Source organism: Mesoplodon bidens, assembly GCF_964165515.1.
Source record: "Mesoplodon bidens genome assembly, contig: HAP1_SCAFFOLD_183, whole genome shotgun sequence".
Classification (NCBI taxonomy): domain Eukaryota; kingdom Metazoa; phylum Chordata; class Mammalia; order Artiodactyla; family Ziphiidae; genus Mesoplodon; species Mesoplodon bidens.
The window spans coordinates 168,614-190,985 of NW_027672278.1; the positions used below are offsets into that span (position 1 = coordinate 168,614).

Sequence of the window (22,372 nt, forward strand, 5' to 3'; positions counted from 1 at the left end):
CCCCGGGGCCGACCCTCTTGGGACTTGGAGGACCGGAGGGGAGTCCGGTTCTCTCTCCGGAGCTCTCCAGCAGCTCGCGGAGCGATCCCAGCAGCAGAGAAGGGGGAATTCAGAACTTACCTCTCATTACTTTCTACGCCATCTTGGATCCACTATGGCAACGCCCCCACAAAGCATTATGGGTAAGAAAGAGCATTTAAAGTGACCGCCCCCCCTCCCTCAGCCTCGGACTCCCGCCTCCTGCCGCCGGCGCCGCCCCTCGGGCCGCACCTCCCACCTGGAAATTTGCCCCGGGTGGCTTGGAGGCCAAGAGGCCCGCAGCCCTGTCCCCACCTCCCCCGTACTGTTTTCCTTTAAAACCGCCCCCCATGTTTAAAAACGTGGCTTTGGGTCTTTCCCGTCGCTCCTGCCCCGGCCTCCCTTCCCCCCACCCTTCGCCTCCACGCCGGTTCCCTGTACCCCACCGCCCTCCTGTCCTGGCAGACACCCCGCGTCTGCATTTAATCAGCCCGAGGTTTCTCTGCTGCTGGCAGCAAAGAGCCGCTCATTGATTGATTTATCCGTCTGTTATTGCTCTAGATCTTCGTTGCCCGGAGGCGGGCTTCGTTGCCCGGAGAGGGGTCGCCCTCGGGGCCCTGGAGCCTGGCAGCCCTGCAGGCCAACCGGCGCTCTGACTGCAGCATCCGCGTATGGAAAGATGCTTGTGTCCTGCCAAACCGTTCCGGGGCCGACGGGCTCCGGAACCTGGGCGGACACCGTGTCCCCGAGCCTACAGGCATCGCAGCGCTTTAGGGAGGGGGAGGGGGAGTAGTAAGCGAAAAGCAAATTTTACCCCTGTTGACTCTCCCTTCCGCTGTCTCCTCCCCTCGGCCGGTAATGCGATCTGCGACCCTCTAGATGGGGACCCCACCCCTCCTCTAGGAATGTGGTTTTGGGCTCTGCCGAATCCACCCTTTTACAGTGCGGGCTGCCTGCGAACTGGGACTTCCCGAGGCAGGTAACACGGGGGCGCAGATAGCGAGCTCTGGCCGGCGAGCAGAGGCACGCAAGGGCTCGAGGGAGGGTCTGGGACAGGGGCCGGGGCTGGAAGGAGGGTGCACATGCCACAGTCCACCTGCCGGGTCCCAGCCGGGCGGCGAGCGCCGGCGCCCAGGCGAGCGGAGGACTGCGGGCAGAACTCTGGCCCAAGGCTGGTTGGGGGCCGCTCAGGTCGCCTGGCTGCGATGGGGCGCGCTGGAAGTAGGGGCGCCTAGATGCCAGCTGGGGAACCCGGCGAGCGACCCCGCAGCCCACGCCCGCCGCCTGGGCCTCTGCTCCTGCCCGAGGGCTCGCTGCAGGGGAGCTGAGCGCTCTCGCGATACTCGCCGCCCGCTTTCGGTTGCGCAGGCGAGTAGAGCTTCGGCCCGCGCCCTCGCGCGGTGGTCCCCTTGCCTCAGGGCCCGTTGGTCAGTCTGCCGCACTCTCGCCTCCCATTGCCACTGGTCTCTGCTTTGCAGACTTTGGGGGCCTACTCTGGTTGCTTTTTGGTTTCCCCCAAGCAAATTTTGACCAAGAGGTGTCCAAGGGAAAATTCCTCCAGGACACCAAGACTTGCGAAATTGTATTCGGTATAAAATGCTATTGAAAGGCTCTGAAATTAGAAGACTGCACAGGCATTAAAGCCCTCCTTCGGTGCACGGGGAGGGCCTGGGGCCTTCGGGTCCACCCAAGGGTTTTACGATCCACCAGACCCTAGGAGAAGCCTCTCTCGAGGAACCTGGACGGTTGCTGACAGAAGCCCTGCCCCCGGGGAGCTAAAAACTCCACCAGGCAATTGTCCCGGCCAAGTGAGAAGAGTGGGGTGTAGACTCCTTAAGGGATTGGCCCGGGGTCAGCGGTGAGGGAGGGAGCGAAGTGGTGAATCACTGCAGGCCGGCTGAGAACGCTGCGTGCTGGGAGGGCCCTCGCCTGAGTCACTGCTTCTGTGAGCTCCCGAGTGAGTTGGGAAACTGGAGCCCGGAGCCAAGTTCTTGGACAATCCAGGCCCCGCCGCCACGCGGGGCCGTGGGCTGGGGGTGGGGAGGCAGAGCTGCTCGAGACCCTCTGCCGCTGCCCGCAGGAAAATGAGCCGCCCTGCCCGTCTGGAGAAGGCTCCAAACTCTCTCCTTTACGCGGTAGCCAGTTACTGTTTCCAGTCCCCCTTCTGCACCTAGTCAACCCCTCCTATGCACTGACTTATTGGTTGCTTTGTGTTTACCCGGCACCTTAATATGTGTGGCCTGAGTTTCCTGTAATTCAGCATTCAGTAAGCTGAGGGCAAGGACTGTACCTCGACCATGTTTCTTTAGGAGGTGCTTTTCTTGGCCTTGCATGGGCCTGGACCCAGAGAAGAGCTTGATATATGTATGACTGCCTGACCCCCCCCCCCGTTCGTTCAAGACAACGTGCATCCTGGCCCATCCTAGTGCAAGATGCCACCTGTGGCCTCAGCTAGAAAACCCTCCTAACTCCTTTCGCTGCCTCCACTCTGCCCCCTACTCTCTGCTCTCCATCTGACCAACCCAGTGAGGTCTGTGAAATGTTGTCACGTGAGTCCTCTGCTTAAACCCATGGGAGGTGTCCTCGTCACACTTAGAATAAAACCAAATTCCTAACCATAGCCTACAAGGTCCCATGTGAGGGGGCTCCTCACCATGATCAGCACACTGGCCTTCAACATTCCCTTGCAGCACTACAAGCCTCCCTCCAGCCAGATCCTTGACCCCCAGATCTGATGGCCATAATCTTTTTAGCGCTCAGGTCTCAGCTCGGATGTCCCCTCCTGGAAGAGAATTTTCATGATCCCCTTCACCAAATCAGGGCATTCTCTATTCTTTTATCCTGGATTAGGAATGTTCCTGTTTGTCTATTTGTTGATTTTTTATTTTCTACCCCAGCCCCCTTATGGAGTATAAGCTCCAGAAGGGCACAGGCCTTGTCTAGCTTGTTCACTCAGGGCCTGGCACATATATAGGCATTCAGTAAAGATTTGTTGAATGAATGACCAAACCTTTATGAGAGCGAGGGGTGGTGGTGAAAGAGTGCAGAAGCATGGAATGAGCAGCTGACGGCCCTGCCCATCATCAGACCACTGGGCTTGTACACAGCTAGAAGCAGGCAGGTTGGAGTGGAGTTGGGGGGAAACAGACCCCTTGGTCACCATTAATGGTGCTCCATTCTGATTCTGATCGGATGAACCTCAGCCCCAAATAATTCCCCACTCACGCCCGCTTCCTTCCCTCACTTTTTTTCTCCCCAACCCAGCAATGGCCACATCTTATTCTGTCCAGACCTAAGGCTCAGCCCTTGGGTCTCTCTTTTTCAACTACACTGCCTGCCCTTCTCTTTCGGTCTCAAGGCTTTGAGTAGCGCCTTTACCCTGAGAAAGGACTCTAAACCTGTAGCTCAAGCCCAGGGCTTTCTCCTGAGCTTCAGACCCTAGTCCAGCAGCTTTTTAGCGTCTCCACATGAAACTCGCATGGACGTAGCAAGCTCAACATGTCCAGAGGTGAGTTCTTGAGTTCCCCCCACAAACGTGCTCCACCATGGTCTTCCCTAGCTCCATGTCTTAATTGCTCAGGCCACAGTCACTCCTGTCTTTCTCTCAAACTCCGTCTTCAATCCATCTACAAATCCTGCTTTGCCTTCAAATTGTATCTAGCAATCTACATCTCTCATCACCTCCATTGTTGCCACTCTGGTCCCATGCACTTTTATCTCCTTCCCTTTGCCCCCAATCAGTGTATTCCCAATGTAGCCACCACACTGGTCTCAATAAAGTGCAGATCGAATCCTAGCTCTCCTCTGCTCACACCCATCTGATTTCTTCTCATCTCATTCAGAGGATAAATCTAGAGTCCCACACGATTTGCCTCTGATTTGTTTGAGCTCATCTCCTGCCTCTCTCCGCTGGCTCTGTTTCAGCCATAATGGGCTCCTTTTTGAGTGTTCCCTCTTCCAGTCACACCGTCTCCCCTATATTCACATGGCTCACACCTCTGCTTCCTTCAAGTTTTGCTCAGCCCCGTGAGTCCATCTCTCGCCAGTCTATTTAAATTTTCAATACTCCCCCCTCCCAGACACTCTATTTCTTTCCTGCATTTTTCCCATAGCATTTATCACCTCCTAAAGTAATAAAAAATTTCTTATTCAGCTTCTGGTCTGTATCTTTCCATGTGAAGAATCAAAGTCTTTGGTCACCAAAGACTTGTGTTTGTTACTGGGAACTACATTTCCCAGCCATGCCCTTGCCTTTGGGGCCATGTGACTAGTTCTTGCCAATAGACGTGAAGCAGAAGTGTGACTCTGAATGAGCAGGGCAGATCTGCATGACCAAAAATACATGTAAGGACTCTCAGCTGAGCAGACAACAGACCTTTATTATGTTAACCTGCTGAGAAGTTGTGATCTATTTGTTACAGCATTTAGCACCTCAATCACTCTACCTTGGGTACAGTGGCCCACTAGAACAGAAGCTCAGTAAGGGCAAGGGCTTGTGTAGGTTTTGTTCATTTGTTTCTCCTCAGTGCCCAGAACAGAGCTTGGCATATAGTGGGTACCTAATAAATATTTGTTGAGTGAATGAATTAGTTTCCTTTTTCCACGACCAGTCATGAAAATAAGTGAATGGTTGGCAAGGAAAGGACAAAGTGAAAGGAATTTTTTGTTTGTTTGATTGTTAAACAAGTAGTAACTCTGGATTTCTACAGAAGCACTGGCTACATGTCTTGGTCAAACTAAATGGAGCTTCCTTTAATTCTGTTTTCCCCGCTTCATCTTTCTCTTTTCTTCTTCCCACTTTTCTGCCTTCTCCATCTCTATCCCTCTAGGTCCTCCTTCTCTCTCCCTTTCTTCTTCCACTCCTTTTTCTTCCATGGATTTTCTTCTCTTTTTATTCCCACTTAATCTAAAAAAAAATCACTGCCTGTTAATGTGAGCTACTGCGAGTACTCAGCCAGGATATCTACTCCAGGTTACTTAAAATAGAGACTTGGGAAATAACGTTGTTTAAAAAATAAATAAATATTAAATCCATGGACTCCTACTCTCCTTCTACCTTTAAGGCCCACTTCATTTCTTTTTGAAATACAGAAAAGAAGTGATGGTGGTCCAGATAATTCGGACTAACCCTCGCACTAAGGACTACTAAAACAAAATAGACAATGTATTCCTCAAAACATCTGCTTGGAAACATCTGGTGGGTTAATAAGAGTGAAAACTATCAGGGGTAGACAGAACAGGGAGGTGATTCTAAGGTTTGGGGTCCTTGTGCCCTAAGTTCCTTTGCTTTTGACAGCAACTTAAGTCCAGAGTAAGTATCACCTCGCACACATTAAGACAACTGTTATCAAAACAAAAACAAAAAACAGAAAATAACAAGTGTTGGCAAAGATGTAGTGAAATTAAAATACTTGTGCATTGCTGGTAGGAATGTAAAATGGTGCGACCACCATGGAAAACATTATGGCAGTTTCTCAAAAAATTAAACAATGACCATATGACCCAGCACTTCCACTTCTGGGTATATAACCAAAAGAATTGAAAGCAAGGACTCAAAACAGATATTAAACACTCATGTTCATAGCAGCATTATTCACAATCACAAAAAGGTGGGAGCAACCCAAGCGTCCATCAAGAGATGAACAGATTTTTTTTAATGTGGCATATACACACCATGGAATATTACTCAGCCTTAAAAAGGGAGGAAATGCTACACATGCTACAACATGGATGAACCTTGACAACATTGTGCTATGTGGAATAAACCAGCAGCAAGAAACAAACAACTGTCTGATTGTATTTGTACGAGGGCATCTAGCGTAGACAAATTCTTAGAGAGTAGGAAGGGTGATTACCAAGCAGGGGGTGGGGAGGAAGGATGGGGAATTGTTACCTGGATACACATATAGCGTCTTCAGTGTGGTAAGATGAAAAGACTTCTGGAGATTAATTGCAGAACAATGTAAATGTACTTTACTGTACACTTTAAAATGACTAAAATGGTAAACTTCATGTTAACAGAGTTTTTACCACAATTTTTAAAACTTTTAATGGTTAAGACAGTAAATTGTGCATTGCACCACAATTTTTGAAAGAAGAACAAAAATTTAAAAAGACAAACCATGCAAAAACTACCAAAAGAAAGTAGGCATTATGGCAAAAAAGCATGACTGGAAGTAAAGAGGGATGCTTCATAATGATGGTATGCTTCATTCACCAAGAAGACATAACAGTTCTGAATTTGTGTGTGCCTAATACACATAGCCTCAAAATATAGAAAGCAAAACCATGGACAGAATTGCAAGAAGGTAGAGACAAATCTACAAATACAGTGGAAGATGCATATATCAGTAACTGTTAAAACAAGCAGATGGAGAGCTAGTAAGAAAGAGATCTGAACAACTGGATAAGCAGACCTTACCTAATAGATATATAGAGAATACTGCACCCACAACTGCAGATCACAAATTCTTCTCCAGTCTACATGGAATGTTTATGAAAATGCTGGGCCATATAACAAGTCTCAACAAATTCAAATGCTCTAAATCATACAGAGTACATTCTCAGACAGTGATGCAATTAAGATAGAAAACAAGAAAAAAAGTAAGAAAATATCTACATATTTCAAAATTCCTTTTTTTTTTTTTTTTTTTTTTTGCGGTATGCCGGCCTCTCACTGTTGGGGTCTCTCCCGTGGTGGAGCACAGGCTCCGGACGCGCAGGCTCAGCGGCCATGACTCACGGGCCCAGCCACTCCGCAGCATGTGGGATCTTCCCGGACCGGGGCACAAAGCCGTGTCCCCTGCATCGGCAGGCGGACATTCAACCACTGCGCCATCAGGGAAGCCCAAGAGGTGGTTATTATGTAGTCATTAAGAACAATGAGTTTGGGAAGTCCCTGGCGGTCCAGTGGTTAGAACTCTGGCGCTTTCACTGCTGAGGCCCGGGTTCAGCCCCTGGTTGGTGAAATAAGATCCTGCAAGCTGCTCACAGCGGGCCAAAAAAAAAAAAAACAATGAGGCAATGAGGTCAATCCATTAAGTACAGACATGGAAAGATGCCTACAGTACATTAGGGAAAAAAGCAACATGCAGATCAAGAAGAGTAATATCCCAGTTAGGTAAAATATCAAAATAAAGCAAATCAGAAACCCTGAATGTGTTTATATATGTATAGGAAAATCTGGAAGGCTGCAAACTGATTGTTAATAATGGAGTTACCTTTCATAGTGTTGGACTATCACTTTTTTTTTCTCGTGGTACGCGGTCCTCTCACTGTTGTGGCCTCTCCCGTTGCAGAGCACAGTCTCCAGATGTGCAGGCTCAGCGGCCATGACTCACGGGCCCAGCCGCTCTGTGGCACGTGGGATCTTCCCAGACCGGGGCACGAACCCATGTCCCCTGCATTGGCAAGCAGACTCTCAACCACTGCGCCACCAGAGAAGCCCAGATTATCACTTTTCAAATTACGTACTTCTTTGTATTTTTTTTTGGCAAAGACATGTATTACTTATATAATTTTTAAATTTTGTTTATTTATTTATTTTTTGCTGTGTTGGGTCTTCACTGCTGGGCGCGGGCTTTCTCTAGTTGCAGCAAGCGGGAGCTACTCTTTGTTGTGGTGCGTGAACTTCTCATGGCGGTGGCTTCTCTTGTTGTGGAGCACGGGCTCTAGGCACGTAGGCTTCAGTCGTTGTGGCACGTGGGCTCAGTAGTTGTGGCACACGGGCTTAGTTGCTCTGCAGCATGCGGGATCTTCCCGGACTAGAGCTCGAACACGTGTCCCCTGAATTGGCAGGTGGATTCTTGACCATTGCACCACCAGGGAAGTCCGTATAATATTTTTAAATAGGTAAAAACATGAATAACAAAAGCAGCACTGTAGCATTAGAATTGACTTGAGCAGTTAGAGGTGCTTAAATACAATTTTGTTACTTTCCTTTTATTTTTGTGACCTTAAGCTTAAAGTATGTTATTGAAATGCCATGTAGATGAAGATTTTTCAAATATATGAAAACGTAATAGGATTTCCATAGCCAGTTTTTCCATATTTTAATTTTTTCTTTTTATTTCCTTTTCTTTTTATTTATTTTTAAATTTTTCCCCATATTTTAATTTTCTATGAAGTTATTTTTAAGTACAATTCCATTTTCTACAATAATCAAGGATATAACTCCATTGGTCCAAAAGTAGATAGGTGAAGATTAGTATTTTTCACTTATAGGCAGGATATCTAATTTATTTTACCATGACCTCAATTTTTAAAAAAAATACAAAAAGGAGGGAAGATTGATTAGAGATCTTGCAATAAAAGCTCCCAATTAGGGCTTCCCTGGTGGCACAGTGGTTGAGAGTCCGCCTGCCGATGGAGGGGACACGGGTTCATGCCCCAGTCCAGGAAGATCCCACATGCCGTGGAGTGGCTGGGCCCGTGAGCCATGGCCTCTGAGCCTGTGCGTCCAGAGCCTGTGGTCCGCAACGGGAGAGGTCACAACAGTGAGAGGCCCGCGTACCGCAAAACAGAACAAAACAAAAACAACCTCCCAATTAGCATGAGATAGTGACTCAAATCCAAAATATATTTTGCTTCATCTTTTACTCTATACAAATTATCACAATTTTATTGCTTACTCAGCGTCTTTGAATTTTGTTAGTTTTATAAAATATAAAGTTTCAAAAACCTTAAAACCTTTTATTTGGAATCATGCCATGACAATAAATAAATTGCTATTACCTAGAGGCCTAAACAGTTGAGTTTTTCCCCCTAACCCTTTTTCTGTAGACCAACATATTTCAGTAATATCATAGATTTGGAAAGAAAAGTTATTTTAAATTAGAGTAAAATTAGAGTTTCTGTTTGTTAACATTTAGGGTACCCTTTAAATACAGAATTGTAGAAAGACAGGAAGGATGTTTAACTGCCCTTTATTGCGTGATGTGATAATACATAGTGGTTTGGTGGCAAATGTCAGAATATCTCACTGGGACAGACATAAATTCTGGAATTCACTCAGCAACAGTGAATTTCATTGTGATGTTAGGAATATGCCCTAATATCTTAATTCACTGGGTAAATTATTTAAGTTAGTGAATTCTAAGATTTTTCTCTTTGTTCTCTTGCTGAGTAGCAAATAGTTGTATTTTTCTTCATGGATAGTTGAAAAAAGAATGTGAATAGCTCCTTAAAAGTTTTTATATTGATTACCTATTGAAATAATATTTTGGATATATTGGGATATTGGGATATCCAACATTGGGATAAATAAAATATATTCAAATTAATTTTGCTTATTTTTACTTTTAAAAAATGTGGCTATTAGATAATTTAAAATTACATATGTGGCTTGCATTTACGGCTCATGGTATACATATATATTTTTTTGCCCACGCCACGTGGCATATGGGATCTTAGTTCCGGGACCAGGGATTGAACCCATTCCCCCTACAGTGGAAGCATGGAGTCTTAACTACTGGACCTCCAGGGAAGTCCCGTGTTAGCGTATTTTTGTTCAGTGCTGATCTGGAAGAACAGTACTAGTGTAATTTTCTTCCCTTGTAAGTAATTTGATTTTTGTTTGTCTGGATACCTTTTTTTTCTTTAATACTTTTTTTAAAAAACACTGAAAAATATGGTATTAGCACTGGTCATTCTGGGCCACACCTTATGGTTGTTTTTTTTTTCTTGATATTTATTTTTATTGTGGTAAAAATACATAACATTAAACTTACCATCTTAACCATTTTCAAATGTACAGTTCATTAGTGTTAAAATCTCTAGAACTTTTTCTTCTTGCAAAACAAACTCTGTACCCATTAAACACGAATTCCCCTTTTCCCCTCCCACTCATACCTTATGTTTTAAATATAATTTGGTTAAGAAATTATAGCCAACTAATAACGGAAAGCTTGCAGGTTATCTACTAGTCATATGTTTTTTCCTGTTAGCAAACAGGCAAATAAGTGTTTTAGTGCAGTTCTTTTTTCCCTGCCATTTCTGATTTTAGAGCGCAGTTCACACTAAGAAGCAAAAAATGTGTGCAAATTGTCCAGAAGGCATTTTTTTCAAGGATTGTTACTGTGTTTGGTGTTCCCATCTGCTGATGTGGCTGCTCTAGGTCAGTGTGCCCTGATCCACACCTCTGGGCAGCCTGGGCACACAGGCAGGATGCTTTAGCTAGGCTGCAGATAGCAAGTTTGCTCTCCCTCTAGTCTAACTGGGGTTATTAGTGAGGTGCATTTCAAAGAGAGGAAAAAACAAAATTTCAGTTGTCTTAAGTTTAATTTTCCTTTTACCTGATGAGGCATTTCTATTTTAAGTGCACCAAGGAAGATCAGCTTTTCCCAGGAACGTGGCATTGATGCCTCTCCTGAAATGAAAACTCCCCTTCTCATTTGCGGATTATTGACCTTAAGTTTAGGTCTTTGTATATGTGTGCTCTTGATTTCTAATGCTACAGTTAGCTCTGCACTGCTTTCCGGATGATTCCTTTTAATGTCACAGCTCCCCCCAGAATGGCATTTCCAATAGAACACTGTCATCTTTAACACTTTAACCCTGAGGCCATTAGTGCTCTTCTCTTGCTAGGATCAAATCTCCGTGGATTTCATTGTCCCCACATCCCCCACCTGACTGCTCCCAGGTACCGGAAACTCAGCGTGTCCCACATTGAGCTCAACCTGTACCACTCCAGACACCAAACCTGCTTCTCCTGGTTCTTTATTCATGATTTGGGCAAGCCATCCATCCATCAATGTGAACATCTTTCCCTTTTCTAATTTCACCTAATGTATAATAAATGTATAATGTCTAGTGTATAAAAAATATATTTTACTAAGGTTCAACAGTAAATGACAAATTCTTTGAGATGGCTGCATCTGCTTATGGCAACTAGGCACCTCCCCTCTCTATAAATTATGCACGTGGAAAATAGGGCTAGTAAGTGCTAGACATAAATAATTGATAATTAAGCTTTCCTAAATGATGAATCGCACTGTTGTATCACTGCAGATGGCTGCCGTGTGTGTTTTCGTTTTGATGGGTAACTTTCAAGGGGTCCTCAGTGATTGCTTTGGTTTTGGCTGCTGTTACTCTCAAATAATGTTTTCCTGCTTGTTATTTAATTAAAGAATTGCCTCACTTTGTGGCGAGTGATTTTATCCACGTTGTTTTGTTTAATACATGTTTCTAGACTAAAGCAGCTCCATGTGTAGAAAATCCAAAAAATGAACATTTGGTTCCATTTTTCTGTTAGAACTTTCTTCTCTGTCTTCCTTGCTGTGGCTTCTTCACAGGCTGAAATTGCTGAATCTCATTTTTTTAAGAGTTTGCTGTATACCTTAAACATTGAAACATTTACCTGAGCCGATAACACATAAAGAAGACTTTTGCCGATTCATAAGTTCTTTGTATTAATCTAAGAACTTGGGTATATGAGAGCATCAATAAAGTATGTTATGGTAGGAGTCGTTCACTTTGAACAGCTTGCCTTTGTGGGAGAATTAGATTATAGAAATGTGGCTTAAGAAGCATTTTTTTTTTTTTTGCTGGAAGGGGTGTGGTGAAAAGGGAACCCTCCTGCACTGTTGGTAGGAATGTAAATTGGTACAGCCACTATGGAGAACAGTATGGAGGTTCCTTATAAAACTAAAAATAGAACTACCATATGACCCATCAACCCCACTACTGGGCATATACCCAGAGAAGACCGTAATTCAGAAAGAGACATGTACCGCAATGTTCATTGCAGCACTATTTACAATAGCCAGGACATGGAACCAAACTAAATGTCCATCAACAGATGAATGGATAAAGAAGATGTGGCACATATATACAATGGAATATTACTCAGCCATAAAAATAAATGAAATTGAGTGATTTGTAGTGACGTGGATAGACCTAGGGTATGTCATACAGAGTGAAGTAAGTCAGAAAGAAAAAAAAATACTGTATGCTAACGCATATATATGGAATCTAAAATAAATGGTACTGATGAACCTAGTTGCAGGGCAGGAATAAAGAGATAGGCATAGAGAATGGACTTGCGGACTTGGGGTGAGAGTAGCATTGACGTATATACACTACTGAATGTAAAATAGTTGGCTGGTGGGAAGCAGCAGCATAGCACAGGGAGATCAGCTCGGTGCCTTGTGATGACCTAGAGGGGTGGGATAGGGAGGGTGGGAGGGAGGCTCAAGAGGGAGGGGATATGGGGAAATGTATGCGTATGTCTGATTCGCATTGTTGTGCAACAGAAACTAACAGTATTGTGAAGCAATTATACTCCAATAAAGATCTATTTTTTTTAAAAAAGCATTTTTTTAATTGAAGTATAGTTCATTTACAAAGTGTTCATTTCTGCTGTACAGCAAAGTGACTCAGTTATACATATACATACATTCTTTTTTCTATTCTTTTCCACTATGGTTTATCACAGGATATTGAATATAGTCCCCTTTGCTATGCAGTAGGCCCTTGTTGTTTATCCATTCTATGAGAAGCGTTCGTTTAATCATCAGATTTGGAAAGTGTTCCCACATGGAATGTGCAGTGTTACCCAAGCCTCCCTTGGTGACTTAGTGCCATCACGTCCTGGCACGGTTCTTCCTTCTATCTGGATAAGGCAGATGGGGATTCTGACCCTGACTGCTGATTGCATCTGGTTAGTGTAGAGTTGAAAATATCCCTGCCTCCTGGCTGGTCAAGGTGGGGCAAAGAGAGCCTGTGTGACTGATGTCCCTGTAACCTTGGCCATTAGCACTGCTAATGAATTTGAGACTAGGGTTTGTGTATGTGTCTATATCTTTCATAGCACTAAACCTGTCCAATTAAACTACATAATCTATGTGGTAGTTGGTAGGTAAAGCCTGGGGCAGTATTATTTAAATTTGTATTTTCCTATTAAACAATCATTTTGAAACAAATATGAAAAACAAAGAGCCTTCATTGTAGAGGGTTATGGAGGTATACACATAGGTAGGTAGGTGCTGAGACTTCTGTGTATAGGTATGAGCTGGCTTATGAAAAATCTAGGTAAAGAAACATATGTGTGTATGCATGCTGATACCTGCATATAAGATTCCTGAATAGGTGGAGAACAAAGAATAACAGCTTCCAGTGTAAGGAAAAAAATCAGGAACAAAACACATATATATATATGTTCATTAACATCTATCTATCTATCTATCTATCTATCTATATATATATAACATAGATATGTTCATACATTATATGTTCAGGTGCATTGTTGGGCCTTCTGGTCTTTTGCTTCATGGTATCATAGGCAGATCATGGTAAAGATTCAATTAAGAATGTCACAAGGAATATGGTGATCTATTTTATATTTGGTATCTTGGGTTCTCGCTGCTATGATTTTGCTTATTTTGTGCCATTATCCCCAATCAAGAGAAGAAAATTTTCCTAGGGTTAGAAATTGCTCTAATTGTTTGTTGAAGGGTTAACTTTTTTTTTTTCCGCATCAGCTTTTTCACTTGGCTTAGTTTGACTGGTTTCTGTTTGATTTTTCTGTCTCTCGCCCTCTAGGAAGCTATTTTGCCAGCCACTTCATTATGGGAGGAGAGAAGTTTGATTCAATTCATCCTGAAGGCTACCTGCGATCTGAAATTTCTGGGAAACAGACGAGTTGCAGTATGATTGTAATCCATTTACATCCACGCGGGGCTAAGTGGCCCAAGTCAAATGGTCTTGTCAAAATAAGTTTGTAATTGCTGGTTCAGCAGTGTTTGTAGTTTGGTCTGAGTTGAGAGGGGCCTTGGGAGCCAGACTGCAGCCTCTTTGATGGATCAGGGTCTCCTGGCACTAGAGGCCGCCCCGTGGAAAAGTACAGAGTCTGCCTGAGGGCGAGGACAGCTCACAAAACCCAGCTCTCCTAGGGATCTGAAGCTCTGCCTAAATGCCACCTCTGCAGACTGCCCTTGCCCAGCCCCTATCTGGCCCTCACCTCGCTTTTCGTTCCTCTTCATGGCACTTCATACCATATAAGCGTTTATTTCTCTGTCTCCTCCTGTTTATTATCTGCCTTCCCCATCAGAAGGTACATTTCACAGGGCAAGGGCTGTCCTACTGCTGCATCCCAGCACCCAGGACAAAACCTGGGACATTATGATAAGCCCTTAATAAAGATCTGTTGAATGAATGACTCAAAAAGTTCCCCTTGATATCTGATCTGCTATCAGACTGTCTCTCTCTCCATTCATTCAACTCATTCCATAAATGTTTATGGAGCATTTTCTCTGCACCCAGCCTGAGGCTTTGTAATAATAGCTTGCATATGGCAATTGAGTGGCTGCTGTGTGCTAAGGAAGGCCCTAGAGACTTCTCAGGCATTATTCCTAATCTTCACAAAGACCCACCTGACAGAGGATTTATTATCAATCCCATTTTGTAAGTGAGAGAAGTGAGGTTGCAAGAAAACTGAGTTTCCGAGAGGTGAACAGCGGTAATAGCCTTATATGAAGTGCATACTATGTTCTGGGCCCTGTTCGAAGTGCTTTACAGAAAGTTTTCCCAAAGTCACATAACTAGATCTGCCTAGCCAGAGATCCATAATCTTTCCACTGCTTCTCATGCTTCAAAATATCCTGCCTTTCTCCAGAAACTCCTAGTTTAGTGGGGCAGACAAAACATAGGAACAGGAAATGTTTCAGTAGCACACAAGGCCCGAAGGGATGGGATTCTGTAGGAATAGGGAGTGTGGGAGGGGAGTGGCAAGGGCAGATGCTTCGGTGCTGGTGTGGAGAACAAGGCCTTGGAGGATGGCTGGGTGTTCACGAGGCGGGTGGGAAAGGGGCTTCCTGGGAGTGAGGTGCAGAGCACAGGCCTGAAAGCATTCACGTTTCTGTTGAATCAGCTACCATTTACTGAGAAACTACCGTGGACCAGGTACCGTGATAGGCACTGGGGATACAAAGCTGAAATGAGCATGGTTTGTTCCTCCCCTGGAACAAATGAGGAAGCCAGTCTGGCGGGAGTGGACCTTTCCTGATGTCGAAACAAGATTGGAAAGGTAGGTGGGGACTCCATTACCTCGAGATGTTTTCCACTCTCTCCTGTAGGCTCTGGGGAATACTGAAAGTTTTTAGACAGATATGTGCCCTGGAGAAATTATCTGTTTGTTTGTTTGTTTGTTTTTTAGGAAGGTTAATCTGGTGACTCTTCCATCTGGAGTTTTAATTAAAAAACGTTGTTGTTGTTGTTGTTGGTTTTCATTGTTTTCTTCCTTTCTATCTGGGGTGACAATCCTCCCCTTCAACACCTTCTAATTCTGAGTCCAATAGTACTTTAGAAAATACCAAGTCCTTTCTGCTTCAGATTCACTTATGACAGCTCACCCTTATCAAATGTCTGTTCTCTGATTTTGCTGCTACTACCATAGCCATTAGAGTGGAAAGATTTTTTTTTTCTGATTGAGCCTGATAAGTACTCTTCCTCATTCACCGAGAGTCAGCTTATGCCTGGAAAATGCCCTTTCTTCTCACATGGACTTGCTGTTTGCGTCCATTTCTTCCTCCCTTTTTTCTTTCCTCTGGTGTCAGAATAGATTATGTACTTTAAAAAAGTGTAGTTGTTTTTTATTTTACCTTTTCAGGCCATAAAGATTATTTTATTTATTTATTTTTGGCTGCTTTGGGTCTTTGTTGCTGTGCGTGGCTTTCTCTAGTTGCGGTGAGCAGGGGCTGCTCTTCGTTGTGGTGCGTGGGCTTCTCATTGCGGTGGCTTCTCTTGTTGCAGAGCACGGGCTCTAGGCACGTGGGCTTCAGTAGTTGTGGCTCGTGGGCTCTAGAGTGCAGGCTCAGTAGTTGTGGTGCACAGGCTTAGCTGCTCTGCAGCATGTGGGATCTTCCCGGACCAGGGCTCGAACCCGTGTCCCCTGCATTGGCAGGCGGATTCTTAACCACTGCGCCACCAGAGACGTCCCAAAGATGATTTTAAAACAATGGAACACTCATTTAGGTTCATTTTGAGGTTTATGCCAGCTAACAAACCTTCGCAAAGTTTAACCGCCTTGTTTACACTTCTCTGTGAGCCTGTGAATGACTGAGCTCTTCCAGGAGCACCGGAGAGCAGACTTGACCTTCACTTGCAGGCTGTCTCCCAAAGGAGCATCAACACTGGCCATTTTGTTGTTGTTTTTATGAAGTAGTCATTAACTGTGCTTCATGTTGTACAGAGCAAATGTTTTCAAAGAGCATCATGATTTCATGTTAAGAAAGCAAATCAGGGTCACTTCAAAGAGGGAGGTAGAAGCAGAGAAAACAGAAGAAATGTAGCACATTTCCCTTTGCTTTCCCCCTTTCTTAGTTAATAATAATAATAGCTAACATTTATTGAACACTTACTGTTTGCCAGGCCTGGTTGTTCTAAGCTCTCCGTACATGTTCTCTCTCTGTGTTCTCACCCTAACGAGTAGGGTCCTGATTTGACAGATGAAGAACAAAGAGACACAAAGAATTAAAACAAAGATCGCAAAGCCTGGAAGTGACTAAATCGGGATTTGATCCCAGCAGTCCAGCTCCAGAGCCTGGGGTCCTCTGCCCTTTCCTGCTGGTCAGGTCAGGTGCACTCAGGACCCCTGCGCATGTCCTGTCTGTGAAGCTGTCTAAGTAGATCATCAAGTGAGGTTTGTGAGATATGGAGAGACAACCATCCCAAAGTAGCCAGCATGGCCATGACATGTTCTCCTGAGTGTCTCTTGACAGAGTCCATATCTGGTGTGTAATTCCACCTGCCGACCTGACCTGGGGAGTCCGCCGTTACCACACGTCAGCTTGTTTAGGGGAAGGCCCATCGATTGAAGGTTGACTGGTCGCTTGAGTTCTGCAGAGCTGACCTCTACTCTCTAGTAACGTATCTCGGTGTTGGTAAATGGGCGTCAGGTTGCAGAGGAAAGTGAACAGCCTTATAAAGCCATCCAGCAGCTTCAGGCAGGAACAGCACCTCTTTCCAGAGAGATGGGGACAAAATATGTTGAAATAAATTATTAGATTAAATTATAAATGCCATAGACTTCCTGGCTTCTGGGTCTTGTTTTTCCTGTCATTTCTGAATGATCAGACCAAGATGAGTACCATTCAGTTCTCGCTCAGCCTGTAGTTTTTACTGGAGTTGATCTCCCACTTAGGAAAATCCATCAAAGTCAAATGTATTATCAAGTCTTCAGGTCAGATTTAAAGAACCAGATATATATAGAAGGATGTACATATAGAAGGATGGTTGAAGAGAGGTTGGAATCAAGATTGGAAGTTTTATATACCTTAAACTCTTTGCAACCTTGGCAAGTCTATCACTCAGGCTCTCAAATTACCCACTTGTAAAGTGGAGGCAGTTCTGACTTTATAGGAATGTCATGCTTGAAAAATGCATTTCAACTGCTGGATGCAATGAAGTATGGAGCAAGGTTAGCTGCACTCACTAGGCTTTCAGGTTGGTTATTTCTGCAGTTACTGATGGTTCTGGGTGGAGAGAATACCCACTGTTTTTTAAGCAACTGTCTTAAGTAGTGAACAGGGCTTCTGAAGGGCTTTCTGCCCTGGTCCCTATATAGAGGAGATAAGATGGTTGTGTTTGTACATCACAGTTGAGTAAAGGCCATTCGTCCTCTTCTTAGGTGGCAGAAGAGCTGGTGCTGATTTTTTTGGTTCTTTATTGCATTAGATCTTATTTTGTTGAGGTAAATTACTGCTAAAACTCTAAATTATTTGGAGGCTTAGTGACCTTAGGATTGTCAGATATCAAGTGTTCTCTTGACTCTCCCAGAGTTCAGATCTCTCCTGTCATCTGAGAGGAAGCAGCTGAGTTTTCGTTGGGCCCCTAATACTCCACATCCTCTTGGGTGTTTTGTCGCTTCTTCCTCACGCTCCCTACAGCCAGGCTGCACAGCTAGTGTTGAGAACCAAGGCACACACAGGTGGGCTTTCCTTCTTCCTCTCATAGAGATGTACCCCCAAGTTGTGCTTAAATCCAGTTGCCATAAACTGAACGCTTTTATTCACATATGGGCAGGGAGAGCAAGTTAGTTAAAGGAACTTGGCAATATATCCATTTATGAAGCATGATTTTACACATATAGAGCTTTGTGTAAGCCATGGTGCCGTTTATTCATTCAGTAAATACCTGTGAGTCATATATTGTGCTCGCAACTGGGAATGCAAAGGTGAGAAGGATTTGGCTCCTTCCCCGAGGAGCTCTGACAGAGTGGGGTGGGCAGATTGCCCCTGACTGTGAGGGATCGTGGTAAGTTCTCCGAGAGAGACAGGGCCAGAGTAACCTGAAAGCGCAGGGGAGTGGGGATGCCCTCCTCCCAGGGAACTGGCTCTGAGAGGAGTCCTGGAACCTGGAGGGATGAGCAGGACTTCCCAGGTGGAGACTGGGAAGGTCATTAAGGCAGAATTCACAAGCACTGCGAGAAAGCACAAAGATGCAGAAGGGCACATCGGGCTTCCAGAATGGCAAGAAGTCTGTAAGGACTGGATCGTGAGGGATGTTGGTGGGAGATGAGGTTGGAAATACAAACTGGGCCCGTGTTCGAAGGGCTGTGAATATTGTACTGAGAAGCTTATACTCTTCTATGGCAGTAGAGAAGGTCATAGTCATGAGTGGCTTTGCCATTGACTAGCTTTGTGGTGTAGGTTAAGGTATTGGCCATCACTGAGCTTCTGTTTCCCCATCTATAAAAATACCCATCTTGGGGCTTCCCTGGTGGTGCAGTGGTTGAGAGTCCGCCTGCCAATGCAGGGGACACGGGTTCATGCCCCAGTCCAGGAAGATCCCACATGCCGTGGAGCAGCTAGGCCCGTGAGCCATGGCCGCTGAGCCTGTGTGTCCGGAGCCTGTGCTCCACAATGGGAGAGGCCACAACAGTGAGAGGCCCATATACCGAAAAAAAAAAAAAGAAATGTTGGGAATTCCCCGGTGGTGCTGTTGTTAGGACTCCATGCTCTCACTGCTGCAGGCCTGGGTTCAATCCCTGGTCAGGGAACTAAGATCCCATAAGCCACACGGTGCAGCCAAAAAATTTAAAATTTAAAAAAAAAGAATGTTAAAAAATATCCATCTTGCTGGAATATTTTCAGAATTCAAATAATGACAACTATTGTGATTTGATTTCCATTTTAGAAAGTTAGCTCTTTAAATCAACTCACAGTGTAGAGTGAATCAGAAAGGAAGGAGATTAAGGAGACCAGTTAAGAGGTCGTAGTTTTAGTTAAGAATGAAAACTACCTGAACTAGGATAGCAGCATTAAAAAATAAGGATGGTGCAGATTCAAAAGTTGTGGGCAGTGTGAGTTGAGGGAAGGGGAGAAGTTAGGGCAGAGGACACGGAGGAGCAGCCCCTAGGGTCAGCTACCACTTAAATGGGATCCTCTGCACGGGTTTTGTCTGCAGGTTGGTTTGTGCCCAGGCCCCAGTGTAACCAGACCGGTTGGTCACAAGTACCCCAGTATCTACTGCCTTGGAGCCTGTATTCATCTGCCCAGGCTGCCGTAACAAAATACCACAGGCTGGGTGGCTTAAACAACACATACTCACTTCTCACAATTCCGGAGGCTAAGAACTCCAAGATCAAGGTGCCGGCAGACTGGGTTGCTGGTGAAGGCCCTCTTCCTGGCTTGCAATGACTGCCTTCTTACTGTGTCCTCACATGGCAGAAAGAGACTGGGAGTTCCCTGGTTGCCTAGTGGTTAGGATTCCCGGATTTCACTACCATGGCCCGGGTTCAGCCCCTGGTTGGGGAACTGAAATCCTGCAAGCCTCACTGTGTGGCCAAAAAGAAAAAAAAAGAGAGAGACTGATATCTCTACTTCTGTTCTTATAAAGCCACTAATCCCATCTGGAGGGGCCCACCCTTATGACCTTATCTAACCCTAATTATCTCTCAAAAGCCCCATCTCCAAATATAGTCACATTGGAAGTTGGGCTTCAACGTATGAATGGGGGAGGGGGACATGAGTCCATAGCACAATGTAAAGTCCATGGAAGGAGTGGGCCTCTTTTCCGAGTGAGTGTGTGTGTGTGTGTGTATGTATTAGATTGGATTTTTTGCCTTTTGTCTGCTATCTTCTTTCCTTCTTCCTTCCTTTATAATTGTACTACACCTGATTTTGTTTTGGGCATTCAGTTTGGCAATATTTAGTAAATTTTCAGCTGTGGCCCAGCTATTTCACTTCTCTGAGTGTCCATGTAAAGGAAAAACATACTCCTGTGTGTTTCCTCTGCTCTCAGTATTCTACTACAATGCTGATTCAATTTTTAAAAATTAATTAATTAATTAATTAATTTTTATTTATTTTAGTTTTGGCTGCGTTGGGTCTTTGTTAGCTCTGTGCCGGCTTTCTCTAGTTGTGGCGAGCAGGGGTTACTCTTCATTGTGGTGCACAGACTTCTCCTTGCAGTGGCTTCTCTTGTTGTGGAGCATGGGCTCTAGGTGTGCAGGCTTCAGTCATTGTGGCATGTGGGCTCAGTAGTTGTGGTGCACTGGCTTAGTTGCTCCATGGCATGTGGGATCTTCCCAAACCAGGGCTCAAACCCGTGTCCCCTACATTGGCAGGTAGTTTTTTATTTTTTAAAATTTATATTTATTTATTTATTTATTTATTTACTTTCTGCGGTACGCAGGCTTCTCACTGTTGTGGCCTCTCCCATCACGGAGCACAGGCTCTGGACACGCAGGCTCAGCGGCCATGGCTCACGGGCCCAGCCACTCCGCGGCATGGGGGATCTTCCCGGACCTGGGCAGGAACCCGTGTCCCCTGCATTGGCAGGTGGACTCCCAACCACTGCACCACCAGGGAAGCCCTTGCAGGCAGTTTTTAACCACTGTGCCACCAGGGAAGTCCCCTGATTCACTTTTTTTTTCCCAATTTACTTTTAATTTATTTATTTATTTATTTATTTATTTTTGGCTGCATTGGGTCTTTGTTGCTGCATGCAGTTCTCTCTAGTTTTGGTGAGCAGGGGCTACTCTTCATTGCAGTGCACAGGCTTCTCACTGTGGTCGCTTCTCTTGTTGCAGAGCACAGGCTCTAGGCACACGGGCTTCAGTAGTTGTGGCACACTGGCTCAGTAGTTGTGGCTTACTGGCTCTAGAGCACAGGCTCAGTATTTGTGGCACAAGGGCTTAGTTGCTCCACGGCATGTGGGATCTTCCCAGACCAGGTTTCAAACTCATGTCCCCTGCATTGGCAGGCAGATTCTCAACCACTGGGCCACCAGGGAAGTCCCTCCTGATTCACTTTTGACACTGGATGTGTGTGGGTTTTCCTCACATCAGGCAGGAATTGTTAAATAAATTATAGTGTATCTATACTATGAACTGGTATTCAGCCAAAAATAAAGTACAGCTGTATCCACTGAGGTGCAAATATATCTATGACCACATCGTTTACCAAAAATAAAAGCAAGTTCCTATATATAATGTAGAGTCTGGATTCATTTCTTTATTTTATTTTTTTAATATTTCTTTATTTATTTGGTTGCACTGGGTCTTAGTTTCTGCCGGCAGGCTCCTTAGTTATGGCTCACTGGCTCCTTAGCTGTGGCATGTGAACTCTTAGTTGCGGCATGCACGTGGGAGATAATTCCATGACCAGGGATCGAACCCGGGCCCCTTGCATTGGGAGCTCAAAATCTTAACCACCGCACCACCAGGGAAGTCCCTGGTTTCATTTCTGATAAAAATAACAGTGTATAAAAATATATGTATACATTTATGTTGATATTTACAGGTGCATAAAAATACATGAGCACAATGCATTTTAACCTGTGATGGGGTAACTCTTGGGGGTGCATCTGTGAGGGGAGGTACTTCCTTCATATTCTTCTATGTTGTTTGAATTTTCCCCATTGAACATGTTTTCACTTTTCAATTAAAAGCATTTAATTTTTTTCTAAAAATAGAGAAGGGATTACTGCTGAGCACAGGAAGGAAATAAAATATATAGAGGAGAATATATAGAGGTAGGAAAAGTAAGGAAATTCATAGAATAATGGTTTTATTTTTTTTTAATGAACTGCAAGAAGGGTGTGTTCTGCTGAGTGGTTACAGGCTTGTGGAAAATGAGAAAAACATCAGAATAAACATGGAGAGGGATGGAGTGTCAGGCTTTGGGTGTCAGGCTGTGATGGTTCAGCTTTAGAAAAGTCAGATTAGGTGTGGATGTGACCTGCTTTTAACAAGCTGAGAGTAAAAGAAAACACAGATTATAAAAGAACTAAACTAGGGAATAAATATTCATACTTTTAATTTTTTTATTTTATTTATTTATTTATTTTTGGCTGTGTTGGGTCTTCGTTGCTGTGTGCAGGCTTTCTGTAGTTGATACGAGCGGGGGCTATTCTT

General features: G+C 44.5%; 1 protein-coding gene across 1 annotated transcript in view; it reads left to right on the top strand.

Moving 5' to 3' along the window:
* Positions 1 to 3,516: 3,516 nt before the first annotated feature.
* Positions 3,517 to 22,372, top strand: part of LOC308610394 (E3 ubiquitin ligase RNF157-like) — a gene marked incomplete at both ends in the record, with an annotated part of 67,838 nt that continues 48,982 nt past the window's right edge. The window contains 3 exon segments of the mRNA XM_081259545.1: positions 3,517 to 3,526; positions 13,558 to 13,627; positions 13,629 to 13,662. Coding sequence (XP_081115671.1) covers positions 3,517 to 3,526; positions 13,558 to 13,627; positions 13,629 to 13,662 — 114 coding nt within the window.